The 22,821-nt window shown below is 44.3% G+C and overlaps 1 protein-coding gene across 2 annotated transcripts in view; it reads right to left on the bottom strand.

Moving 5' to 3' along the window:
• Window positions 1-22,821, bottom strand: part of LOC105692780 — a 126,577-nt gene that overhangs the window by 4,595 nt on the left and 99,161 nt on the right. For both annotated transcript variants that reach the window (XM_012412219.3, XM_048648965.1), the window contains 5 exons: window positions 10,696-10,763; window positions 10,324-10,578; window positions 9,382-9,603; window positions 6,404-6,632; window positions 817-965 (listed from right to left, as the gene is read on the bottom strand). In XM_012412219.3, the coding sequence (XP_012267642.2) occupies window positions 817-965; window positions 6,404-6,632; window positions 9,382-9,603; window positions 10,324-10,578; window positions 10,696-10,763 (923 nt within the window). The remainder of the gene's footprint in view (window positions 1-816; window positions 966-6,403; window positions 6,633-9,381; window positions 9,604-10,323; window positions 10,579-10,695; window positions 10,764-22,821) is intronic.

Here is a 22,821-nt window from a genome sequence, read left to right as displayed (position 1 = left end):
ACTACGAGTTCAAATAACACGTAATAAACGGTCACGCGAATCAGCAATCATGGGATTACGGCAATTAACACAATATGATAAGATTCCTGAAATGTCTCCAATCCCCGGATTCGTCGGGGTCTCAATGATACGTGGAAAATTGAAGAGAAAAAAACAATGAACACGAAAGTATCGCGATAACGATACGTTTTTCGACGCCGCCGAGCAGATTAAAAATTTTCTTTGTAATGTACCCATAATAATGTATGATTTAGCGACCCGTAATAACCGCCCTGTTTTCGATTCTCCGACCGGACGATATTTCCGTTCGAATTATTTAACCACCCTGGAATATAGCAATAAAACCATTAAATGTTTGAACATGAAATTCATACACGCGGCTATAATAAATCCGATCTTCGAAGCTATTTTTACGACTAACGTGTCGTCTGATTCCGATCCCTGCAGTACAGACGTAAAAGTTACGTTCTGGAATTGATTGTTATACACAGCCTGTGTAGTCATTCTTTTCTCTCCTTCGTCACTCTCAATTCTTTGAACCTTCGATTGCAAGACACGGTTAACTTGTCTTCATGGATGATGAACTCTGAATAATTTAATCCTTACCGACGTCCTTGATTTTTTTTCATTAATTTTATTTCCCCCTTCGTTTTTAAGGTGAGTGTTAATTCAGAATAAATTCGCCCAAGTTCAATATATCTGTGGCCAAAGCATTGAGAAATTATGACAAAAATAAGTCAATTTAAAGGTCAAGATTCTTGGCTATTCTGGAGAGGAACTCTCTGGTATTTGGATGATGTAAAGCTAGTTACTTACTGATGAATGTCGTGTATGGAGCAGAAAGTGGATTGAAACCGCTCGTTTTACATGCGTCCTCAGACTGCTGACTCCACGTCTCGGATTGCTGCATCTCTATTACGTGGCCATCCCTCCTGTGGAAGACTAGGCAAACGTATCCGTTTTTGCTGCAAGTTATTAGTTTTCTTATGATAGATCGTCGAAAGTCTAGCAATCATTTGATTGCTCGTGTTGAGAATCCAGTGAATAAATATTTGAATCCAAATGCGAAAATTGCCTTCAGATGGAAACAGAGAACCTGCAGCGGAATTTGGAATGGGCCGAAAACGGTTAGGGATACAAAAATGAAAACTAAACCGCACGGTGACTATCGGAAATGCAGATTTAGTTATCGGAAACATTAGTCAGTATGTAGAGAATTATCTCTCATCGAAGGGATGCCGATATTTCATCGAGTACACCACCCGGTTCCTTTACTGGATTAATTATGTTATTTATAGATTAAAAAAACGACGGTGGCGCGACACTCTAGATGAAAGATCAAACGTTTCTGTTCTGTTCATTGAGCAAATTACTCATTAGCAACTATTGAACAGCAACTCTATACTACCTTAACTGCGCAGCTATTAAACGCGATTGTTGGTACAGTGTAATAAGGACTGAGATCGAATGCATTTGTGTAGGTACACATTGTTGGATTCGCTCCGAGCCCCGAGGCTTACCTGCCCTCCTCTGCCCCACTTCGTTGAATAGGCAGCCAATTATTTTGATCAAACAGCCAGTTAATGTAATTAGATCGCAGCCTGATCGCGAACCGATTACCGTGTTCGACGAAGCCGCATGCCAGACTGCTTTTTACTTATTTATTTATTTATTCATTTTTTTTTTTTCCTTACAAATCAATTTTTCACCTCAGTTTAATATTCTTGACCCTCTACTCCGCGATGTACCTACTTTCTGGTCTCTTATGCGCTTCGAAATGCTAAGAAAAATGAAAATGCACCAACTTACCCCCCCCCCCCAACATCGATGTGCCACGTATACGAACATCCGATAAGAATATACCAACCTGACTACCGGTGCCTATGCGAAACTGAAAAGTTCACGAGTACATGGAGTGATACCTACACGTAGGTACATAGGTATATTGTAAATGTATACCACCTCAGAGGTATGTGTGATCCTGGATAAAATGAACGAGGAAAACTACTTCGCACAGAGAGACTTTTTTCAGAGCCATGAAAAGTGGCGGAGCAATATGTAAGCATTGTCGGGGAACACGTTTCGTCAAGTTTTCGTATTACCACGGCATTTTCAAGGGAGATGAAATATACGAAACCCGGTGCGGCGATATTTTCGCAATTATTTTTCACACCGCAGCTTATACACGTACGTTACAACGAATCCCGCAATGTCACCGTGGGAATAGAATTACGCACGGTTATAGCGAAAATAACACGAAGTAGCTATACCTATACGGTCATAATTTTTCGTCAACTCTTATCCACCGAAGTTTTTTTCGGAATTCGAGCCTCGGCGAATAGGAGTTGGTTGGAAAGAAATCCGAGGACATTAATTTAGCGAGCGTGTCGCATATGTACGAATACAAAGTTCAGATAAACAGCATTCGTTACGTTCTTGTTTTCCAGTGGAAAAGATTTACTTCTCCACTTAACCACATTTTCTTGTCCACGTAGGTGCCCCACTACTTTTGTCTATTTTACGTACACACCACCGAGGGGTTTGTTCGTGTCTTTTGTACCGCTGCAGTTGAGGGACGACAACGAGGAGCGACCGGCGCGGCGCGGCGCGGGGTCTATATCCCCGTACGGCGGAACGAGCTACCTACCTACCATTCCTCGGTGCGATAGCGGGCAGAGAATATTATGCAACTTTGCATGATTTAAATGGTCGTTTATAGCTGTAGGTACCGTAACTAGAACTGGAAAGCAGAGCCACTTTTTACCCTTGTACTTGTCGTATAAACGGTTGAGCGCCGCGTCTGCCGCGCCACTTGGAATAATTTTCCAAGCAATTGGTTGACTTTATAAAGAGCTATGCCGGAGAAAGGATCGACAGTGAGGCTCGGAACATCTCGCGTTGCCGCGTTCCCGGAAAGGGTACTGCTATAGCTTCGCAAATTATTTAAAAGGGGTAGTAGTTTTTTGTTTTGTTTCTTTTTTTTTTTCTTTTTTTTTTTTCACGCCCGATTTGAACCCAATAATACGGCGTTCGACGGCTTCGCTAATCCGACGGAAGAGGAGAACGAGGATAAGATGTACCGTCTAATCAATTCGCAGATGATAATTTTCCGTTTATTCATTCCGGAGGAAAGAGGGAGTAAAAGAAGAGAAAAAAAAAAAAGAAATGAACATTCAATTTCTCCGCGAGCATGATTATCTCACCGCTCCCATTTACGGAATTTACATAGGTATAATATTGTTAATCTGCACGCTCGGTGCACGATACACCGTGGATTTTCTGCAGCTGTCAAGATTAAACACGCACTATACGCTATTAACAACTCCGAACAACGAGCCAAACTTACGCTACCCCATTTCCTACATGCCGTGCAAACTTGACCTTTTTCCTTTCTTTATCTTCATCAATGAGCAGGAACAAGATAGCCGGTGAGCCGATCGACTATTTAATATGACTGTAGGGATATCGTGTCACCTTGATCTACGTTTTATGTACTCCCGTATTTCTACCATCAATTCGTTTACATTCATTCGTCGTACTGCAGGTGCATGTGTAAGTCAACCCTACAAATAACCGAGTGAAGCCGCAGCATAGGTGAGGTCCTAAAAAATGAAGGACGCGCGTAATTTTTTACCTCCTTTTCAGTCGTCAAGTTTTTATTTCACTACGGAACTTCATTGGGTGATAGGTATGTACGTACTGCACGGAAAATTTTCGTCGAGAGTTGCGAATATTCCCGAGGTCATTTCAATTATGGTAAGCCCGGTAAAATTAGTGAACCCTAAACGTGTCCATGTAGATGATATTATGTTTGACTTGAATTGTTATGCAAAAGTAATTAAATTCTGTGTTTCGGTGTCGCTGTCGGTGGAAAGTTTATGTAAATAAATGGAATAACGTTGCGTGTATTTATGCGGGTGTATATCTTGCGCGACTATGCACGTGTACAGAGCTCACGGTAGAGTCGAGCTTCGTTGCGAACTATCCCGGTCGTAGGGCCATTGAAACCCGTTGAAATCGCAATATGGTGCCAAATAAAAGCTGACGACGGTCATAAAGCCCCCGGATAAGGAGATAAGCTCGAAATACGACGAGAGGAAGAAGTCTGTTCTCAACAAACTGTCAGTTGGGTGCGTATAGAATTTGGGGAAAGTAAAATATAAAAAAATATACAAAAAAAATATAAAAAAAAAAGAAAACACGAGAAAAAATAAACAACTAAATAAAATAGAAAACAAAACGAAGCACATTTTCCTTGCAGTCGCGGGGAGCGAGAAGAGACGAGTATATCCGCGCGACTCGAAACGTTCGTGTACAAGAGGAGGAGCGTGGCCACTAAAAACTTGGGAAAGTCATATCGCGGCGGTAGCGGTGCAGAAAATGACACGGACGATATCTTGGGTTGAGCGAGAATCGGAAAAATAAGGAAAACAACGATGGTAGGATAAATAACGCCTAATATTTCGACTCGGTTGATACCCGGACGGTACCGTGGACGGAGGAGAAGAAAACTTTCTGAGAAATGGCGCAAGTTTGTCATGGGAAATGTTCGATACTTTGTGCTCTTACACTTTTGTGACAATCGCGATCCGGCGAGGTATTCTTTTAGCCATATTTAATCCTCAACCGGTGGAAAACTCGGAACGCGCTCGCGAGGACGACTCTTATATTTTTATTGAAAAAAACAAAAAAAAAAAAAAAAAAGGAAATACCCGAGTACCTCGAAAACCCTGAAATTATTAAAGATCTTGAGGAGAGCTTTTGCGGCAAAGGCGCGAATCCGAACGCGCTAGAGGGTTAAAAAGTTTCGGATTCAAACTTTTCGAACATCGACGTGACGTTTCTCATTGTCAGTTCTAACTACTTCTCATTGCCACGAGCGCACTACACGACGTCGAACCGCCACCTCTCGATTTTAGTAAACTCAATTACGCGAATCATTTTGGCTCACGATTAAATATTTTCCGCACAGCGATACAATAATTCGATAATAATAAACTTACTCCACATTTACCGATTCGAATAAATGGCAGTCACACGGTGCAACGAATCGCGGGGGATAAAGATTGAAAAATTAATGCACAAAAGGTGGGTAGATGACGCAATTAGGTGAGATAGACGAGCCAGGTAAATCGACGCCCTGCAGTCAATTAGCGGTAAAGTTGGGATGGGTTGAAAGTAGATGGATCTCGCCGAACGCGACATGAAAGTCTCTACATCATCCCCAGACACGAGACAGTCGTAATTGTATTTTCGTTGCGGTCTGTTGTACACTTTTGTTAGAAGAGAACTCTCGTATAAGGTACAACGACAACGACAACGACAACGACGGTTGATCTACTCAAGAAATTCAAGCGCTTCGCAATTCGCCTCGACAAGGCTTCATGCATATCCGAGTTCCCAAAGGTTTTATATAACTGCACGTAGTACCTACTCCACGTTTAATTGAACAAAACGAAGAGAAAAAAAAAAAAAAGAATATTCTTACAGCATCTTGAAACTTGCCGAAGACCTCTATTTCGAAATCGAATTTGTCCCGGCGAATTGCGGGATTAGGTTTTACATGATTAAGCGGGAAACATTGTAGATAGGGGAACGCTATCGAAACAAATTTTGACGAAATTTTTGGGGTACCCCATTCCGCCCCGCGTTCCTCTACCTTTTCATCTAGTTTCCACGTTCGCATAATACGCCGATCATGTGCCGGATATTTGTGCAGTTGTTCGCCCCGGAGTGGTTGAACGGAATGGGATCAACATCCGTATGGGTTAGCTAAAGCCGAATATATGCACAGAGTACACATCCTAGGGTAGGTGTGTACCATCCGGTCTTGTCAATGCAGCCCGGGTGGCGAGCACGCCGAAGTCTGCGTGGGAACAGATACGTGTACATCTATCGCGGGTTTCGAACACGATATACCGAGGACAATCGTCGCGGTACGTGCGAACGAAATCGTTGGACTTTTCTCTGTGGAAATTATATAGGTACACGACAGCGTGCGAAGTAGCGGAAGACGGGGGCGGCGCGCCCGGAAATCTAGTGAAAAGCAGTTTTGTTTCGACGCACGGAAAAGGGAACGTCACAGGGTGTACGTGATGCATTGCGTTATATGAATAACATCGAATAATATAGTCTCAAAGGAAATGGGTATGCACCCCCTGTAGAAGCTACGTGCAGCTTAGAATGACTGTAAGAAAAACCGTGAATCGGAATTCCCACTGACCCTTTCCATTTACCGCATAGATAGCGCGGTATCACCGATGTGTATACGCTGCGACGTGGGACGAGGATGTGGATGACTGGGGGAGATACACTCTGTTTCCACTCGGCAGAGCGAGTTATTGAGTAGAAAATTCTTTGAAATGTGTTTATGATAATATTGTTGAGAGATTTTTGTACTCACCAGCCACGCGTCGCCTTCGCGACGAAAGTTATTCTCCGCTCCGTCTGCGGTATACTCGACGACGGGATATCGGAGCTGACTACCGAATGGCAGACGAGTCGCGTCTCGTCCTGATCGAGGATAGTCAAATTTCGCGGCGACGTCAGAAGACGCGCCACCAAGTCGAGGGCCACCCAGGTACCCGCGGACACGACCCAGTGAGGGAAGTCGCAACCGACGGGCGAGTCGCCTGGAATACGAACGACGGAATCGCTGGGTTACCAGTATCCTGTATCGCAATTTCCTGCGAAAATCTTCAGAACGACGACGAAGACCCTTATAAGGTTGTGGGAAACGATACGACGAATCGCGGGGAGTACAAATGTGAGCATTAACGTCTGCTCTGTTATGAGTAACGATCTATAATAATTCGCCACGACTGCTTCATAACTCTACTCTCTTAACAGTGAGACGCGTCTGGCCCACTCGGTGCAATTCCTCTTCTAACCGGGGGGTATATAATAACTGCCATTTTCAAATGAGACAAGCCCCGAGTTAAATCATGAGGTATTTGCGCATGAATTGTAAAACATTTCATAATGTACTGCGCGCCGATAAATCAGGGAAGATCAGGGGTGCGGCTTCCAAAACCGTGCGTCAACGTCGTTTCACACCAGAGGCGACGAATGAAAAAATAATGAGGGAAATAAAATGTTCAACATTCGCGACGTTTTGTCGAACGCCAACTTCGGCGATATAGCGGGTAATCGATGCGACGGATTGACGGTCTATCTCGTCATATTCAATCGCTTGTTTACTCGCGCCCTGACGTTCGGGACGATCACCGTCGGAATTTCGCATCGCCGCGAAGTGTGCGGATCAATATTCGACCCCGCGTATATTCACACGTAGTGTGTACGATTTCGAAATTCAATACAATTCCGGTGTCTCGGAGGATGATATAAACCAAAAGAATATCAAACAACAAACCCTCCGGAACGGCATAAACGCGATAAGAAAGATAAACATAACTAACCGAACGCGATATTCCTGCTTCGATTTTTGGCTCGTGATTTGAAATGCGCGATACGTACGAAGCGTTACAACGAGAGGGAGAGAGAGAAATGAAAAATACTCGTCTTTCGACAGAGAAAATGCAGGGATAAGAGATATACAAGGAAGTATCAAACAACAAGGGTTATACCGCAAAGCGAGAGGGATAATGGAGTTTGTAAAATTAAAAGAAAATATTATCGAGCCAAGTTGGGCTGAAGTTGTTCACAAGGCCGTAATCTGAATTGTGGAAAGTTTAAATGGAACTACCGGGGGATGGGGCTCGTTCGGAGCCAAGGTAACGAAACGTTTGGGGAATTCACCAGCGGGTTGGAATTTTTAAGCAGCTTACCGCTTAGTAAAATTTATTGCAGTGCACCACGATTTGAAATATTCACCCTCATCTGTCTTACTAGACGAAATTTTTTTTTTCACGACTATACGTACCACACGTACTGCACACCGAGCAATTTCGTAGTTATTTCGATACGTCATCCGCGAGATTTTACCTCAGGAAATCCATGTAGCTGCAAAAATATAGTATTTCCCCCGCACGCAATATTAAATTTCCATCCGGATTAGATCCGTGCGCGTACGCCGATCTCGTCAAGCCGAGAAAACCTCCAAATATTGGCACCGTGCGGAGTACCAAAAACAAGGAAACATTGCAGAGTCGAAAGCCGGCTTAACTTTGCACGCAGTTTCTTGTCCTCAGCTAAAAAAAGCTTGAGAAGCGGCTTTCTGCGAAACCACGACCAGATTTCCGGCTCGCAGATTTTGCTTTCCCATTTCGTTTTTTTTTTTTCACCATCTATTCTTCTCCCTTACTCTTCTTGTGTTTGCTCACATAATTATTTAAATGAATGTCCGTGGGAGAAAGAAGCGCTTCCGACGTTTAATCTCAGCAGAGATTAGAGTTTTTGATATGTATAGGTAACACCGAGTGATCGGACTTATTCAAAGACGGGTGAAGGTGGTTCATAGAAGTCAGCAGAATTTCAATCTATCGAACTATGGCTTTTACATTTTTCCCCCCGCAGTTTTCATCTCTTGGTTTCTGGTTCGTAGGTATAATTGCATGCATAAATTCGAGTAGAATAATAACAGAGAAATTTTAGAATTGACGAGCTACTTCGCCGACGTTCTGACTATGTGTAGATATACATGTATATAGCCGTGTGACAGTAAAGTTTTATGCCACCGACTATTATACTGGGAAATACAGACTTGAAAAGCTCGACGAAACTCTTCCGGGCTAACAATAAGAAATAGAAGTTTAGTATAGTTTACCGTTGTGGAATAGCTTGTTTTTGTTACAGCGATCGAAATTTGAATTCTTCGGTAGACGGTGTCCTTAGAATAACTGTTGGACGAGGAAAAGTTTGCTCGAATCAAGAGAAAAAAAGTCGAAAAAAAACAAAGCAAAAGACGTAAGACATCATTCCCGAAATCTTGTTCTAAGTAGGTATACGGTGAAGTAAATATTCTACTGGATGTAAGAAAACGACGGCAATAACGAACACTGAGAGCTAAAGTCCGGAAGTAACCATATAACCGGCGAAAAGTGTGAGATAATTGTGGAACCGTGTAGGGGGTGCGGAAGAATTACAGTTTGCCAAATATATACCCAGGTAAAAAGGGAAAATAAAAGAGGATATCGTCATTTTGTTTCGCTCTTTTTCACGAATATAACTAGTGTACGTGTTGGGCGAGCTTAAAAGTTGACTTTAAAACCACTCAAAGTGGTTGTGTGTGTATGTACAGCGGGTATACATAGTTGTGCTCTCTATTTCCCTCCATCATTTTTATAAGAGCGCGTCTGTAATATATTTTTACACGTCTCGCCCATTTTGAGTTTTAAACCTCGTTGAGTAAGATACGTAAAGCGTGGCGTAATGCCTTCGACACCCGCGAGGTTGAAACCCTGCTAATGCAAATTCACTCACTCTGCGTCATCTTTAGAGTCCTAGCACCTTCGGTTGCGCTAAGTACACCGCTGCAGGTGGCATCCCCGCTCTGAGCCAAGTTCCAAGATTTTCTACCACTCTTGGCGTATATGAAGCACCTGTAGCGATCCTCGTCGGTTGTCAATCTCTCACCGTTCAGACGGGCCACCAAGTACCGCGTACTTCCCTCCCTCCACGTGGCCAAGCACTCGAGTTCCTCCACTGATTGTAAAGTGAAAGTTGAACGGTTAGATAGCGTCACACTTTTTGCGTCAACTTTGAGTCGAGCTGTTTTTCATTTTATTTTATTTTTAATTTTTTTGCGATTCGCGTCGGTATGTATGACATTGCTTTTCATCGCTCTCGTAAACGATTGTGTACACAGCGCAGAGCGCAATTTCGAATTAATTATCGAGTTTAACAATATTCATTTGAATTTACGAAAATCAGGGAAATTCACAACGGCGATACAATTCCGATAAAATTATTAATAAAATATATAGGTATGCGAGCCCCCCCCCCCCCCCCCCTTCCGTGCGACCGGCAATTGACAGAAACATCAATCACCTCACTTGATCACTTTGCATTACCGGCAATTAGTTGAAACGTGTTTTATGCGATGGTTAAATTACGTGCAAACGGTTGAAACAAAGTGAAAATCGATAGAAAAAATTTCTAACTGAAACGCGATTCGAGTATTCATTTGCATTTGAACGAGAGAACGATAACTAGAAGTCCACCGTAACACCGTTAAGAGAATTTTGGCTCTCGTCCAGATTTGGAAAGATTTCATTTCCGACTAGCTAGAAGGACAAATTTATTCGCCACGCGATAGCGAGGTGTAGAATTATCTTCGTTCGGTGTTAAATCTATTTCATCTCTAAACGATGCGCTTTTTGTTTTCATCTTTTGCCGCTTACCCATTTCCATGCTGCTGCTCACCTGTACTTTCGGTCGCTAAAACATCGTGACACGCTTGATAACGGAGCAAAAGCCTCGACTCGTGAGTACAAGTTTCGGCTAAGGAGGGCGGATTGGAACATTCACCCTGGCCACGGTTGTAGCTGAAGTGGAGTGGCCCTTCGAAGGGGCACTTCGACGGGGCTGCCCCCGACCGGAACAACGAGTTTAAGGGGGCGTCTCCCGCCAACTGTGCACAGGCATCGAGGATCGAACTTCCCGATTGGAGGCAGAACGCTGAAAATTGATCAACGCAACAAATTGGATGACGATCCGTAGGCATAAGTTACGACCGTGTCGGATAAATCGATGCGGGGCGGTTCAAATGTTCATAAATATGAGATTTATACTCACTCTCCTTGTACTGGAGTACGTTCGAATGTTTCTTGTGTATGACCATGCATCGTTCGCAGTTGTACGCCCTGGAATTGGAGAAAGAAAATTTTTTTAATACATTTTCGACCCAATTTTCAGTTACGCGGTCAGCGGCGCGTATACGATCTTAACACGTTTCATAACGTTGAATGCGTGAGAAGCGAAGAATGAGGTCGATCCTAATTTTTGCCAATCGCGCTAATGCAGCTGTGGTAATTTTTATTCCGAAGGGGGCTGCAATTTTTGCCTTTTAGTCGGATTGTCGGAGGCACAGTATAGTTCTGCAACGGCTTTGAAAACCCGCCGGAACGACGCTCGGAGGTAATGTTTTTGCGGGGCCTCCTGGAATCTAATTGGGTTCCTACCGGTACACTCGTAGAAAAGGGCTCCATAGAAAAATCAATGAGTTGGGAGTGCAGGAGTGTATTCGGCCATTTAAATACCCTCATATCGTCCCTTTTTATTTTCGGTCTAGAGACCTAGCCCATGCCGGATACAAGTGGGCGGCCCTTTCAACGATCTCACTTTGGCGAAAATCCGATCTTGACATGATTTCAATGACGAATTAATCCGAATTCAGCTGGATTTCAGCCCGAAAGTAGAATTTTCGTACGAAATGTTCAATATGCTTCGCAGATTGATTTTTAGTTTTCTTCTGTTTTTGAGATTGACTTTTGACGAACACGAGCTTGAGCGAGGAAGAAAAATTGCGGAGCAAATGGCGCGAGATAATCTCACGCGGCTCTCAGATGAGTGAATAAAAAAAGGGAACGAGGCAAAAGGGAAGGAGATCAATATCATCCTTATCGGGACTGAACAAAAGTTGTTTCATCTCTCGACGCTCGATACTGCAGTCGTAATACGCGCCCATCGGCGGATGCGAGAACGAAAAAATTTATGATATTGAATTCCGGAATACCCTAATAACGCTCATCTAATTCTTCAAGTTGCAGCTCAGGAATTCTCCGTCGTGGAATTTTTTATATTTACAATACATTTGAAAGTTCCTCCTATGTATCTTTGTAATATACGCATAACTGCAATACATCTATAAATGCATATAGCCGGTGCATCACACTGTATGAAGACAAAGGTAAACTCGAAGTTGCGATGAGTCCAATTAAGTTGACTCGCTCTAAGTAAGCATATAATTAAGTGCAGTGTGGACAGCGTGACAAGTTCGGCAAGAATTCAAGTAGTTTCGCTCGATACCTGGCCAGACTTTCACTGTCGTGTTTTTGCAGAGCAGAAACTTTATATTCCGCGCGCTTGCATAAAGCGAGTCTCTTTCGGAACCAGACGACGATATCAGAAAATTGACGACGTCCCGATGATGGTTACATTATTTTTATTCGCGACATATTCATCTGCCTTTTCACCGTTTATTTTAGTCGTTCAATTCATTTGTTCAATTTTTTATTTTTTTCTCAGTTCGTATTTTGTCGGTTTTCTTTGATAATTTGTTTTCCACCCCTCGATGTCCAGAGAGCTGAATGAAAACTTGCGTTAAAAATATAAATTTAAACATCAGGGTGGATTCGGACAAAGATTCAACATCGGGTATCGTCATATGTGCTGTGTAGTACGTACAAACGTGGGCAACAAAGTGACGTCATACTTCGCCGTCAAGATCGGGTCTGCTGTTATTTCTCTTGTATATAAGTTCAATGGAGTGGAAGGTGAACTCGAGATGCCCAAATGCGAAATTATTCGACCGCTCGCCTTTCGCCAAGTTTTTTCTTCATCCCCGAGTTGAAAAATATCAACCGATTATACCAGAATTATGAATCAACGATGAGCCCATCGGTTGGTAGCTTGGCGAAAAAAAAAAACAAATAATTTACAGCGGGAAAAACAATTTGAAGATCAGACCGATGATAAGAAAAAATGAAACTCTGGTCTTGGCGACCCCGTCTGTACGTATAATAATCCAGAAGCTTGCTCGCGGAGATGTGGGTAACGCGAAAAAAAAAAAAAAAAAAAAACCCAGAAAAAAGCTGGATAATCCGAGGGTGATTTTAGCGATACTTTGATAATATTTGCCGGGGGTGCGTGTATATTAAAGGGGAAGAAAAAAATCCCAGAAACATCCCCAGCTATACGACGGAGGTACAGCTATGGAAAAGAGAGAGTAAAGTAAAGTGGAAAGAACTGCGAGGCAACCCTCGAAGAGGATATAAGAAATGAGAAAAAAGGGGGAACAGCGGAATAGATTACATGGGCAGAGAAAAGCAACGCGACTATACGCGCCGGCACTGCGTTCGCCGATCAAACGCGCTTAATCTTCTATTATTTAGAGGTGTATCAAATATTCAAACATTTTGCTTGTCGCGGTGTAAATAATAGAGGCATCCGTCGCTAGCGCGGGAGCGCATGCTTCGCCACCCTCCTTTCCACCCCGAACAACAACCGCCGTCCCGATAGAGCTTTGGAATCGTTTTGATAAATGTGTTCCGGAATTCTCGTTGCGAAGATGACGGACTGACGGATTCTAACGTCGTCCATTAGCAGCCGCAGCGAACGCCAACGAGAACGTAGACGGCATATCTGGTCTGGTTTTCGCCAAACGAAGCTGGCCTTGTATTACCCACCTAACGAAATGACGGGAATCCGCGGCGCTCCTTTCACGATGAGCGATCGTTCCCGGTTGAAATATGCTAAAATTTTAAGCCACCGAAAAGAGAGCGCGTATCGCGCCACGAATATTTCCACACCGTCTGCAATTTTACGGCTCTTTATTTTACACAGGCGCGCCTTCGGCTATACTCCGTATATAACTGTATATATGTATGTACTCGGATTTATAAGGGATTCCTCAAAGCGAATGTACGTTACACGTGAAACCGGATGACTTTCAGATCCGAAATACCAAACGATAAAGGCAACTAATACAATGAATCCGAGATTTCAAATGCCGGAAGATGGGGGGAGGCTCTCGCGGCTTCCGTGGAAGGTTTCGGCTTATTATGCAACAAATTAAACAACATTTCTCAGCGCTAATTGTGCAGCGAACAATCGTATCTATCTACGGTACGCAAGATTTCGCATCTGTCTTTACTTTTCACAAATGCGGAGAGTCCTTCGAAAATCAATTGATTGAGTTTCGTCACAATTGAATCGCTATATTCAATTTCGATGTTACAAATTTATTATAGATGTAGGTGGAACGTTCGCAAACTCGATCGCGTATTCGCGTGCGCAGTTATTCCACAACGACGCGATTTAGCTATGATCAAATTCCAAGGAATTTCACGTTCGTCATTAATGTATGTACATGTTTTAGCCGAAAATATACTGGCGGCTAAGTTGAAACTATATGTACCACATTTAGCTCCGCAGCGAGTAGTAGCTATTATACATATATACGTGTAGTTCATTACGTAGAGATCTGGTGATTCCAGTAGGCCGCGCGATAGTTCTGTTTATCATATATACGTATACGTAGAGTCGAGCTTGAAAGCAATTGGCCATTCGATTCGGAGCCCTTAATTAATCTGTGGAAAACGAGTTGTTGATACCTTGTTAGTAGCGGTCGTACGAGTGAGATGAAAAATCGCATCGTTATCTGCGCGCAGGTATTAGGACCTAGCTAAAATGCAACGTATGTAATTAATTGTATCATCGGCCCATACATATTATGCCGACTGAATACGCACCGCGGCCATATTGCGAGTGCAGATATTGGTTAACCGATATACGTACCGCTGTGCGGGAAATCGAATTATTTACGGTATCATATTGTAGACCGCAACGAGCTGACGGAATATTTACCAAATGGTGTGTTTACAGAAATATTCTCACGTCTCCCTCTCCCTCTCCCGCCTCCGTCCACCCCTCCGTACGTATATACCCCCAAGTTGGCGATCCCGTCGGAGGAAAGCTCAGCTACCGCGGAACGGGGAACGGGGAACGGCGAACGGCGAACGGCGCCGTCCCAGTATAACAGATTTGAGTTATCGATGGGGGAAAATGAAAGAAAAGTAGGTCCGTTCTCGCTTCAACCAACAATAATTTTGTCGCCCAGTGATTTGTGGCGAGCGATTATTGTTTTTGACAAAACTTTCCGTGCACGCGGGGAAAAGCCGCTCTGTATACCGGTGCGGTATATAGGTGCGGAGGTCCGGGGGGGCGAGAGGGTTACTACCCTGTACCTGTATACCTATACGGGGCGCTTGTTCGCGACTGGGATTTATCATTCTTCGTAACTTTGCAGTACCCCCAACGATAACATTTAATGGCATCTGCCAACGTTGCGAACGAATATGACGCCGGATGTTTCGCAATGGTTGTGTATACGGGCAGGATGTACGTACAACCGTACACATACCGTACGTATCGATGCACGCGTATAGGTACACAGTGGCACACGTATACGCGACATCCCCCCTCCCGCGACTATTTGTGGAATGGAATATTATTTAGTCGACAAACGACGCTAGACGAACCGTCCTCTCCAAATATCTGTACCCCGGCGGCGGTATAGATATACCTAAATAATGGCGAAATTGAATTTCTTACAATATCTCAAATGGAATGATAAATCAAACGATCGTATTCGTGGTGCACGTGACGCACGAGAAAAATCTGTCGTCTAATCCGAAGCTTATTCGGATTAAAACTGATCCGAAACACTAACGGGTCGCGAGGGATGTACGTACAGTGGAAGGCGGCTCCGGTATAATTACGAGTATGCGACGTAACGCGCCGTGTCGTGGTCAGGGGTTCTGACCAAGAAAAATTAATCTTCTTACACGCCTTACTTCTTTCCCCCGGGCGTTAATATCAACGGAAGTAAAACGCCGAGGACGAGGCGAAGAGAATGCGGGGGGGGGGGGGGGGGGGGGGGGTATTAAAAGAGAGATTAAAAGTACACGATCTCTATATAGCGGCGAAGAAAGCTTATCCGGGCCAACTACGGACTGCGTCGTCTCACCCGCCTGGTACTGCTCTCGTTAAAACGTGAACACTCGACTTGACGTAAGCGATTCGTTAACGCTTAAATAAATACGACGAAAGTGTGTAGGCAGCGCAGCGACGACGGGCTTGTGACGCGGAGTTCGCAACGGGGGCGAGAGAGATAAGATCACGCGTCACTGGTCGCATCGTAATCATTATCACTCGTTACGATCGTACCGCCGATAAGCGTGGAAACGGCCGGTCTTCGAGGATTCCTTGGAAACGCACACCGTACCCCCTCGTACGCGCCGTTGACGCGTACTTGACTCGTTGCAGGATCGTACATGACGTAGATTATTACGCGAATCGAATCGCGCGGTGCACGGGCATCGATTTCTCGCACGTCTTCAAATTTATCGCCTTTTTTTATTTATTTTTTTTTTTATCGCGACGATAACAAGTGTGACGCGGTGAATTTCTCCTACCCGTACCGCGTATTGGAAATTCGTAGGTCGACGCGATAATTAAAACTGTACAATCATCGCGATGGACAGAATAACTTGGATTATATATGCGGAGAATATGAAAAGTAGTGTTAGAAAATAGTTTATACACGTATATATCTATCCGTCTTTTAAGAGTTCCGCACCAATTCACATCTGAAGACTCAAAACTGACGGATAATCCGTCGTCGATTCAGCCGATTGCCATATTCTTTCGAAAACACACGTCAACTCTAACAATTTGAAAAGCCAATTCGAGCGCTCTGGTTCGGAAGAAGGCAGGCAATTAGATTAATTGAGATTCAAGTACCGTTGAAAAAAAAAAATTGCCGAAACAAAAAGGTTACAGAAATTTTAAAAGAGGTCGCAATGCTTCCGAGTTTCTCTCCACTGCCAAACCGGATGCGATACGGTCCGCGGAAATTCGTGTGTCCACGAGTGATCCGATACGACTATATCGCGGGGGCCATAGTCCGGTGTGATGATTTGGTTATAAATTCTGTTTATATTGTCTCATAGGTAGATCGCGTGTAAGCCTGGACACCGGGAGGACTACCCGATAGCCAGAAGGGGTCCGGTTGCAAGAGAGTGCTATTGATTTCCCCGGCATTAATGCGCGCCCACATATTTGGCCGATGGATTATCAATAATACCCACCTCGACGCGTTCCCGCATGTACGCACGGGCATGCGGTACCGTCGTACTCGTAGTCTGACGTTGATCAAGTACACCTAACGCGCTACTACCACCGCCGTATACGGAATTTATCGCGAAACGGCGAAATTCTCGGCAAATTTCCAACCCTCCGTAAACGATACGGAACAGACGACGAACTGTTTCTTTCATACGTGTCTCGGAGTTTTCAACGAAAGTCGAATTTCGAAAAACATTCGAAGCGCTTGAAGAAAAAAAGAAATTATACAGAAATACTAAAGTCCGGTAGAAATCTAGAAACTTCTCAAACGGTACGCGCGACCCACGTGTACGAGAAGATCCAGCTTCCGGGAGCCACGCGCGGTTCCACGAAAGACCGTTTTGCGGTAGGTCGCGGTGTACGGCCCACGTCCCGGGGATAACTTTTGCGGCGGGAAGCACCGGGCAAGAAAGTATATCAGGTCCGCAGTAAGCGCGGGTTACCCGTACAAACGACGCATATTGTTTATAACCCGTGGGACTCCGATAACGACGGTGGACTACCGAAGCTTATACGGAGAGCACGATTAGTTCGAAGTGTAGCGGCTATAATAATGTACGGCGCAGAGTCCGATGGCAAAACCGCGAAAAGATGCTCGCTCACGTGGCGATGCTTTGTACGGGATATATTGAGAATGGAAATCTTCGACGCACGATTGATTACCGCGAATCGTATACGCGGCATCGCGTGTCAGCCACCGATGTGGGTACATACGTATACACATAGGTATGTATATACATAGTGGAAGGGTTCTCCATTCGGTCGTAACAAATTTCGACGTGTATATTCTCTGCATCGTTCGATTCCCGAGTGACTTATTTTCACGTTATGTAAATATCCAACATGCCTCGCGTGATAATTAAATTTATTATACATAGATTGACAAAGGTTTGTGGATAATTATGCGTCGTCGTTGTATACACGTATGAACTATGAACGTACGCATTAGGATTTCACGTATTATTTCCACATATGTATACGTAGATACGGTATGCAGCGTGGATGAAAATAATTGGGATACACCGATCAACTGATTACGCATATGTGGTATCCAACAGATCACCACAATTATTCCGCAGCTTTGATTAATTATCCCGGGGAACTTCAGATTTCCGTTAAATACTCTAATGTACATGAATCTATATACCGCTGCGCACGATATTCAGCGAAATATGTGGCAAACCGAGGTCGATGCCAATAAACCAAAATTATTTCTAAAAACTGCAATTCATTCTTCGCCAAACACACGAGATGAAAAGTCTCAGAGGCGACTCTCCGAAGACGCTGGTCGCGCTGAAAATGAAGATAAAATCGCATCGCGACGTTAAAATGATTGCGGTTACGTGTACAGAAATAGCGGGTCGAAAAATTTTCGGAAAAATAAAAGAAATCGCGCCCGGAGACGCGTTATACAATACGTATACACATATGTATAAGTTATACATGTACAGGCGCGGAACGTACGGCGTTATATTTCGTATCCGCAAAAGTATATAGAAAAATGCTTTTAGGATATTGCCGGTGGTTGGCTAGGGCGAGATATTGTCTTCGCCCGGGTCGGGTATAAGCAGGATCAGGACCTCGGCTAGCGACCTACTTCATGCATTATAATGCGTTCGACAAGGACCCTTTTGGTCGCGTTCCATGTACCGGTACACTGGACACCACGGTCAGGATTTGAAACGTTTTCCTTCGAATTATACTGCGGATTTTCGCCAGCTTCGTTTCAGTTTCGCATGGCTAACAATGATCAGATATTCGTAACGGAAAACCTACTCGCTCGTAGCTCTCCCGACCATCTAACTACTCCGCTGTGTAGGCGTTCTCTCATCCGATACGCCGCGGCGTATGATGAGCGGCGTGCAGCAATATCGTTGAATTGCGGAGAGGAACTAGCGAAGGTTTCGCGCGAATACCGTTATCGAGATAATTGGTGGAACTCTTGCGCACTCCGATATCTAATTACCAAGGGTGGAAACGTACGCCGACGTACCTCTCCCCGACGCATAACTCCGTATCGCTGTTTCCCGCTGGCCACGGAATTATCCTGCGAGTAAAGCGGTCCCGCCATACTTATCCGCGTGTACGTTTCACGAGGAGAAAGGGAGAAATAGAGACGACGAGTTCGCCGCGGTGTGTGATTACGTTACCTGCTGTATAACAAGCAAAATTTACCTTCTGAGACGCACCCAGGTGTAAGCTGCTAATCTCCGGTAATACGTGAATAAGCTGTTGTTGGCATAAGCGAGCGAGCGGTACACATGTAGAGGGTGGGAAGGAAATTCAACAGGGGCTCGGAGGAGGTCAGGCGAGGGTGGACCGACGGTAGGGCTCGAGCAGGCATCTATCGATGCATTATTTACCTCACCTCGCACGGGATATATTATGCACCTATTTGCGGCTGAGGAGCTTTATTCGCCGACTTGACCGGAAAAAAAGCCCAGGTACCAAGCGCCTCGAGTGGTGAGATAAAATTTAGAAATCGCTCGAAATCTGATGAGAGAAATTCTCAGTTTGACAATTTACGGGAATAAATATTTATCTGGATACAAGGTTTCTTTTTCCAGATATCGCGTTATCTCCGAGCGTAGTCGCTAACCGGTTTCTGTTGATCTTATGTTTACGATCCCCGAGGATGTTGAGGAGGCACGCGTTTCGGTATTAGCCGCTTAATTGTCTCTATTTGTTAAGCTTGCATCTCGGAACTCATCATCCCCCCCCCCCCCCCCCCCCCCACCCACGGAGCTTTCGGTGTATGCACAGGGCTGGCTCTCCGGATACCGACAGAAATCGATCGTCCCTCCCGAAACTATGCAAAACTTGAGTAACAATCAGGCGAAAGTTTTGACTCGGCGTAAGGGCGAAACAAGTTTAGAATGTCAATTGATGAATTTTGAAAGCCTGGATATACCCTGTACTTTATACGTAACATAGATACCCGTCGAGGTACGCGTGCTACGCGACCGTCGCCCCATCGCATCGCCGGCAGCGATGTCTTCTTCATCGAAGTTGACGCGATGTTCGGGAAATTTTGGAGATGTGGGGAATACTTTGACGAGACGTTGAGAGGCGGAATTTTCAAGTTTGCCGAAGTAACGAACTCACACGTGCCTCTTGCGGTGCGTCTACGGCACCGCGCCTCAGGTGCGCGGATACTTCGCAGCTCGCTTCTGAACTTTGGCCAAAATTGAACCGGTTCACATCCAGCTAAATAACAATAGTCAAGATCGCTTCCTAACGGCTGAAAAGCTCGTGTCCCCATTCTGTATGATATTTTCACTAACAATAAGATCGATCGAAATTATGATTTCGTGGATACGACTGGTACGAGCTATTCGTCCGCTTCATGACCGACGAATCAAAGCTACGGGAACTGATTTCAATTCGGACATTAGATGTTTTCAAAAACTACAGTTCTTTTTTTGCGAAAAAAAAAAACTATACTCATTATTTATTTTTTCATAAAAGTGAAGCTCGCCAAAAAAAAGAGTAGTGGGATTTTTTCAACGGCTCGAGCCACCTAATACCTTCGTAGGTACCTACACGCGCACGTAAGGTAGAAAAATGTACCTTACGCGATCGGTAGACGTGACACCGAAACTTTTGACTGGCCAAACTTTTTCCTATGAACGGGTCGCGTCCGCCGTGCGCGAGGGGGTTTCACCTTGAAACTTACGAGTCACCGTCGGGTATAAAAATTACAACACTCCGAATGAAAGCATTTGTACATTGCGACGTCGCATCGGCGAGACACCTCCGTCGCCGTATACTTCCACATCTTTCGCAACTATGCAGACTCTCGCGAGTATCTATAGCATTTTGCCAGGGTGTTTAATTAGCCGCCTTTCTCGGATGTTGCATTGTTTCGCCAACTATATAATTATTCTCGGATCGTCACATCCGCTCTTCGAATTTCAGGAAAGCATGAAATGAAAATGAAAAAATTGTCTCCAAGACGAGAATCTTACGACATATATATGCGACTTTCGGAGTCAGTTCGACTAACGGACAGATTATAGTCGCTCGCGTAATTATAGCAGCGAAATAATTTTTTCGCCGCGTTAATTCGTGTAAGTAGTTGCGTATATATATATATATATATATATATATATAATCGTTATGAATACGCTGAGCCATTCTTCGTATTAGTCGTACATCGCTACGGAGAGCTCGGTTGTTTCAGACTAATTATATCCGGCAGACGATCGTTGTAATTAATTTCTAATTAGTAATTTCAGAGTCAACTCTGAAGTGAGTGAATGGATTGTTGTTTCTCGCTGATGTACGCACCGCGGCTGGTGATATCCATCTAAGTTTTCCAGCCGCCCCGTAATAATTCGTTCGAGTCTCGAGTCCCGCAGTACCGTTTATCAACGGGGCTTTAAGTTCGCGAATCGGACCGAGGAAAATTTTAATAAAGCACTCAGAGTAGCTGCTATCTCTAACTCTGAATACGGCGCGGTGGTTTCGTTCGAACCGAGAAATTCCCTTGCTACGTACCTACCGATGTCTTAGTTATTATTATATTCTGGTTGGTTCGCGAAAGAATTTCGTACCCTACGGTACACCTGTGTCTACTTGGGAACGTCGTACGTCACACCGGAACACACTAACGACCTTGATAAAATGTACTCCCCGCAAGTCCGGGGTAGGTGTTACTACGATGCGAAAATTCGTTGATGTACCGAAATTCTTCGTCGCAGACGATAAAAATCACTTCCCGTTTGTAGGATGCATGAGAAAAAAAAAAAAAGGTGAAAAAAATGCATCGCGATTCGAGAGAAAAAAAAGTGATACGGGAATTGGATGGAACGAATGGACCGAGAGACGAGGAGAAAATATATTGCCCTCGATCGTTTTCGCTCGTCAAACTCTTACGGTATATCCTGAGGGAAAGTGGGAGGAAAATAATTAGAAATATAACTCAGAGAAAATGCTGGATGACGGAAATAAGTTTAGAGGGAGAGTAAATTGCGATATCGCACCGTACCCTGATGGATTAGACCGATCAATGGAAAGTTGATCAGCGTGCTGATTGATTGGATAACTTTTCGCGGCGTAACTTCGTGCATCGCGACTCCTTCGAGGCGATTTCTCGAAAATACCGATACGAATCGTAGTAGCGTCTTTCCGAATTTTCCACCACGTTCGATGATGTCAAGCGGAGCGAGTTTGTCGTTGAGCTTCGCGAGCGACGTAGACGCGCCAGAGTTTTTGGCTAGACACCTTGACTTAGCCGCCATATTTGATCGCCTAGGCAACGGGCAGTTTTACTTCTAGCTATCATCATTTCCGAACGAAGAAAAAAAAGTTATATTGCCTCTGCGGCCGCACGCCACCTGCATATGAATAATGTCGTTTCGGCGGAGGCTCACTTTCTGTCTCGGTGGCTCTCCCGTTTCATTCGCAGACCACAAGACGAAGCGGTGTGCGTTTGCTCTCTCACCCGCCCATGGTCTATCCGGACCCTAGCGAGCTCCGTATTTTCAGATTCAAAAATAACTGTGATTTCCCGATAGAACCGGGCGTAAAAAAATTTTCACGAATACCGATCGATCCCCTCGATCTCTACAGCTGGTTGGCGGAAATATATCGTAACTGGGTATTCCGCAAAGTGAATGCAAACGAGTATTGACCTCTCGGACTGAATTGGCAGGTGCCGATTTCCGCATCTCATTAACAACGAGGTATGACATATTTCTAGGCGACGTGTGAAAATGGAAAAATGTCAGCGGGCGAACGAGTTTCGAGAATGACCTAAAGGCGACGCAGTTTTTATTGAGAGTGAATTGAATTTGTTCGAGCTTCGAGGATCGCGGGATGGTTCGACTTGGAATTCGAATGATACGTGGAGACAATTGAAACTCGTTTGGTCCGAGGCTGACAGACGGCTCTTCCGAAAATCCGCGAAGATGAAATTGAAAATTCTCAAAACCGAAAGAATTGGAATTCGAGAGATGCTAACCACGTCACTTGGCAACGGCTGACTACTACTCTGAAAATTCATCAATT

The sequence above is a fragment of the Athalia rosae genome, chromosome 1 (assembly GCF_917208135.1).
Source record: "Athalia rosae chromosome 1, iyAthRosa1.1, whole genome shotgun sequence".
Classification (NCBI taxonomy): Eukaryota; Metazoa; Arthropoda; class Insecta; order Hymenoptera; family Athaliidae; genus Athalia; species Athalia rosae.
This window is presented reverse-complemented; position numbering and strand designations above follow the sequence as displayed.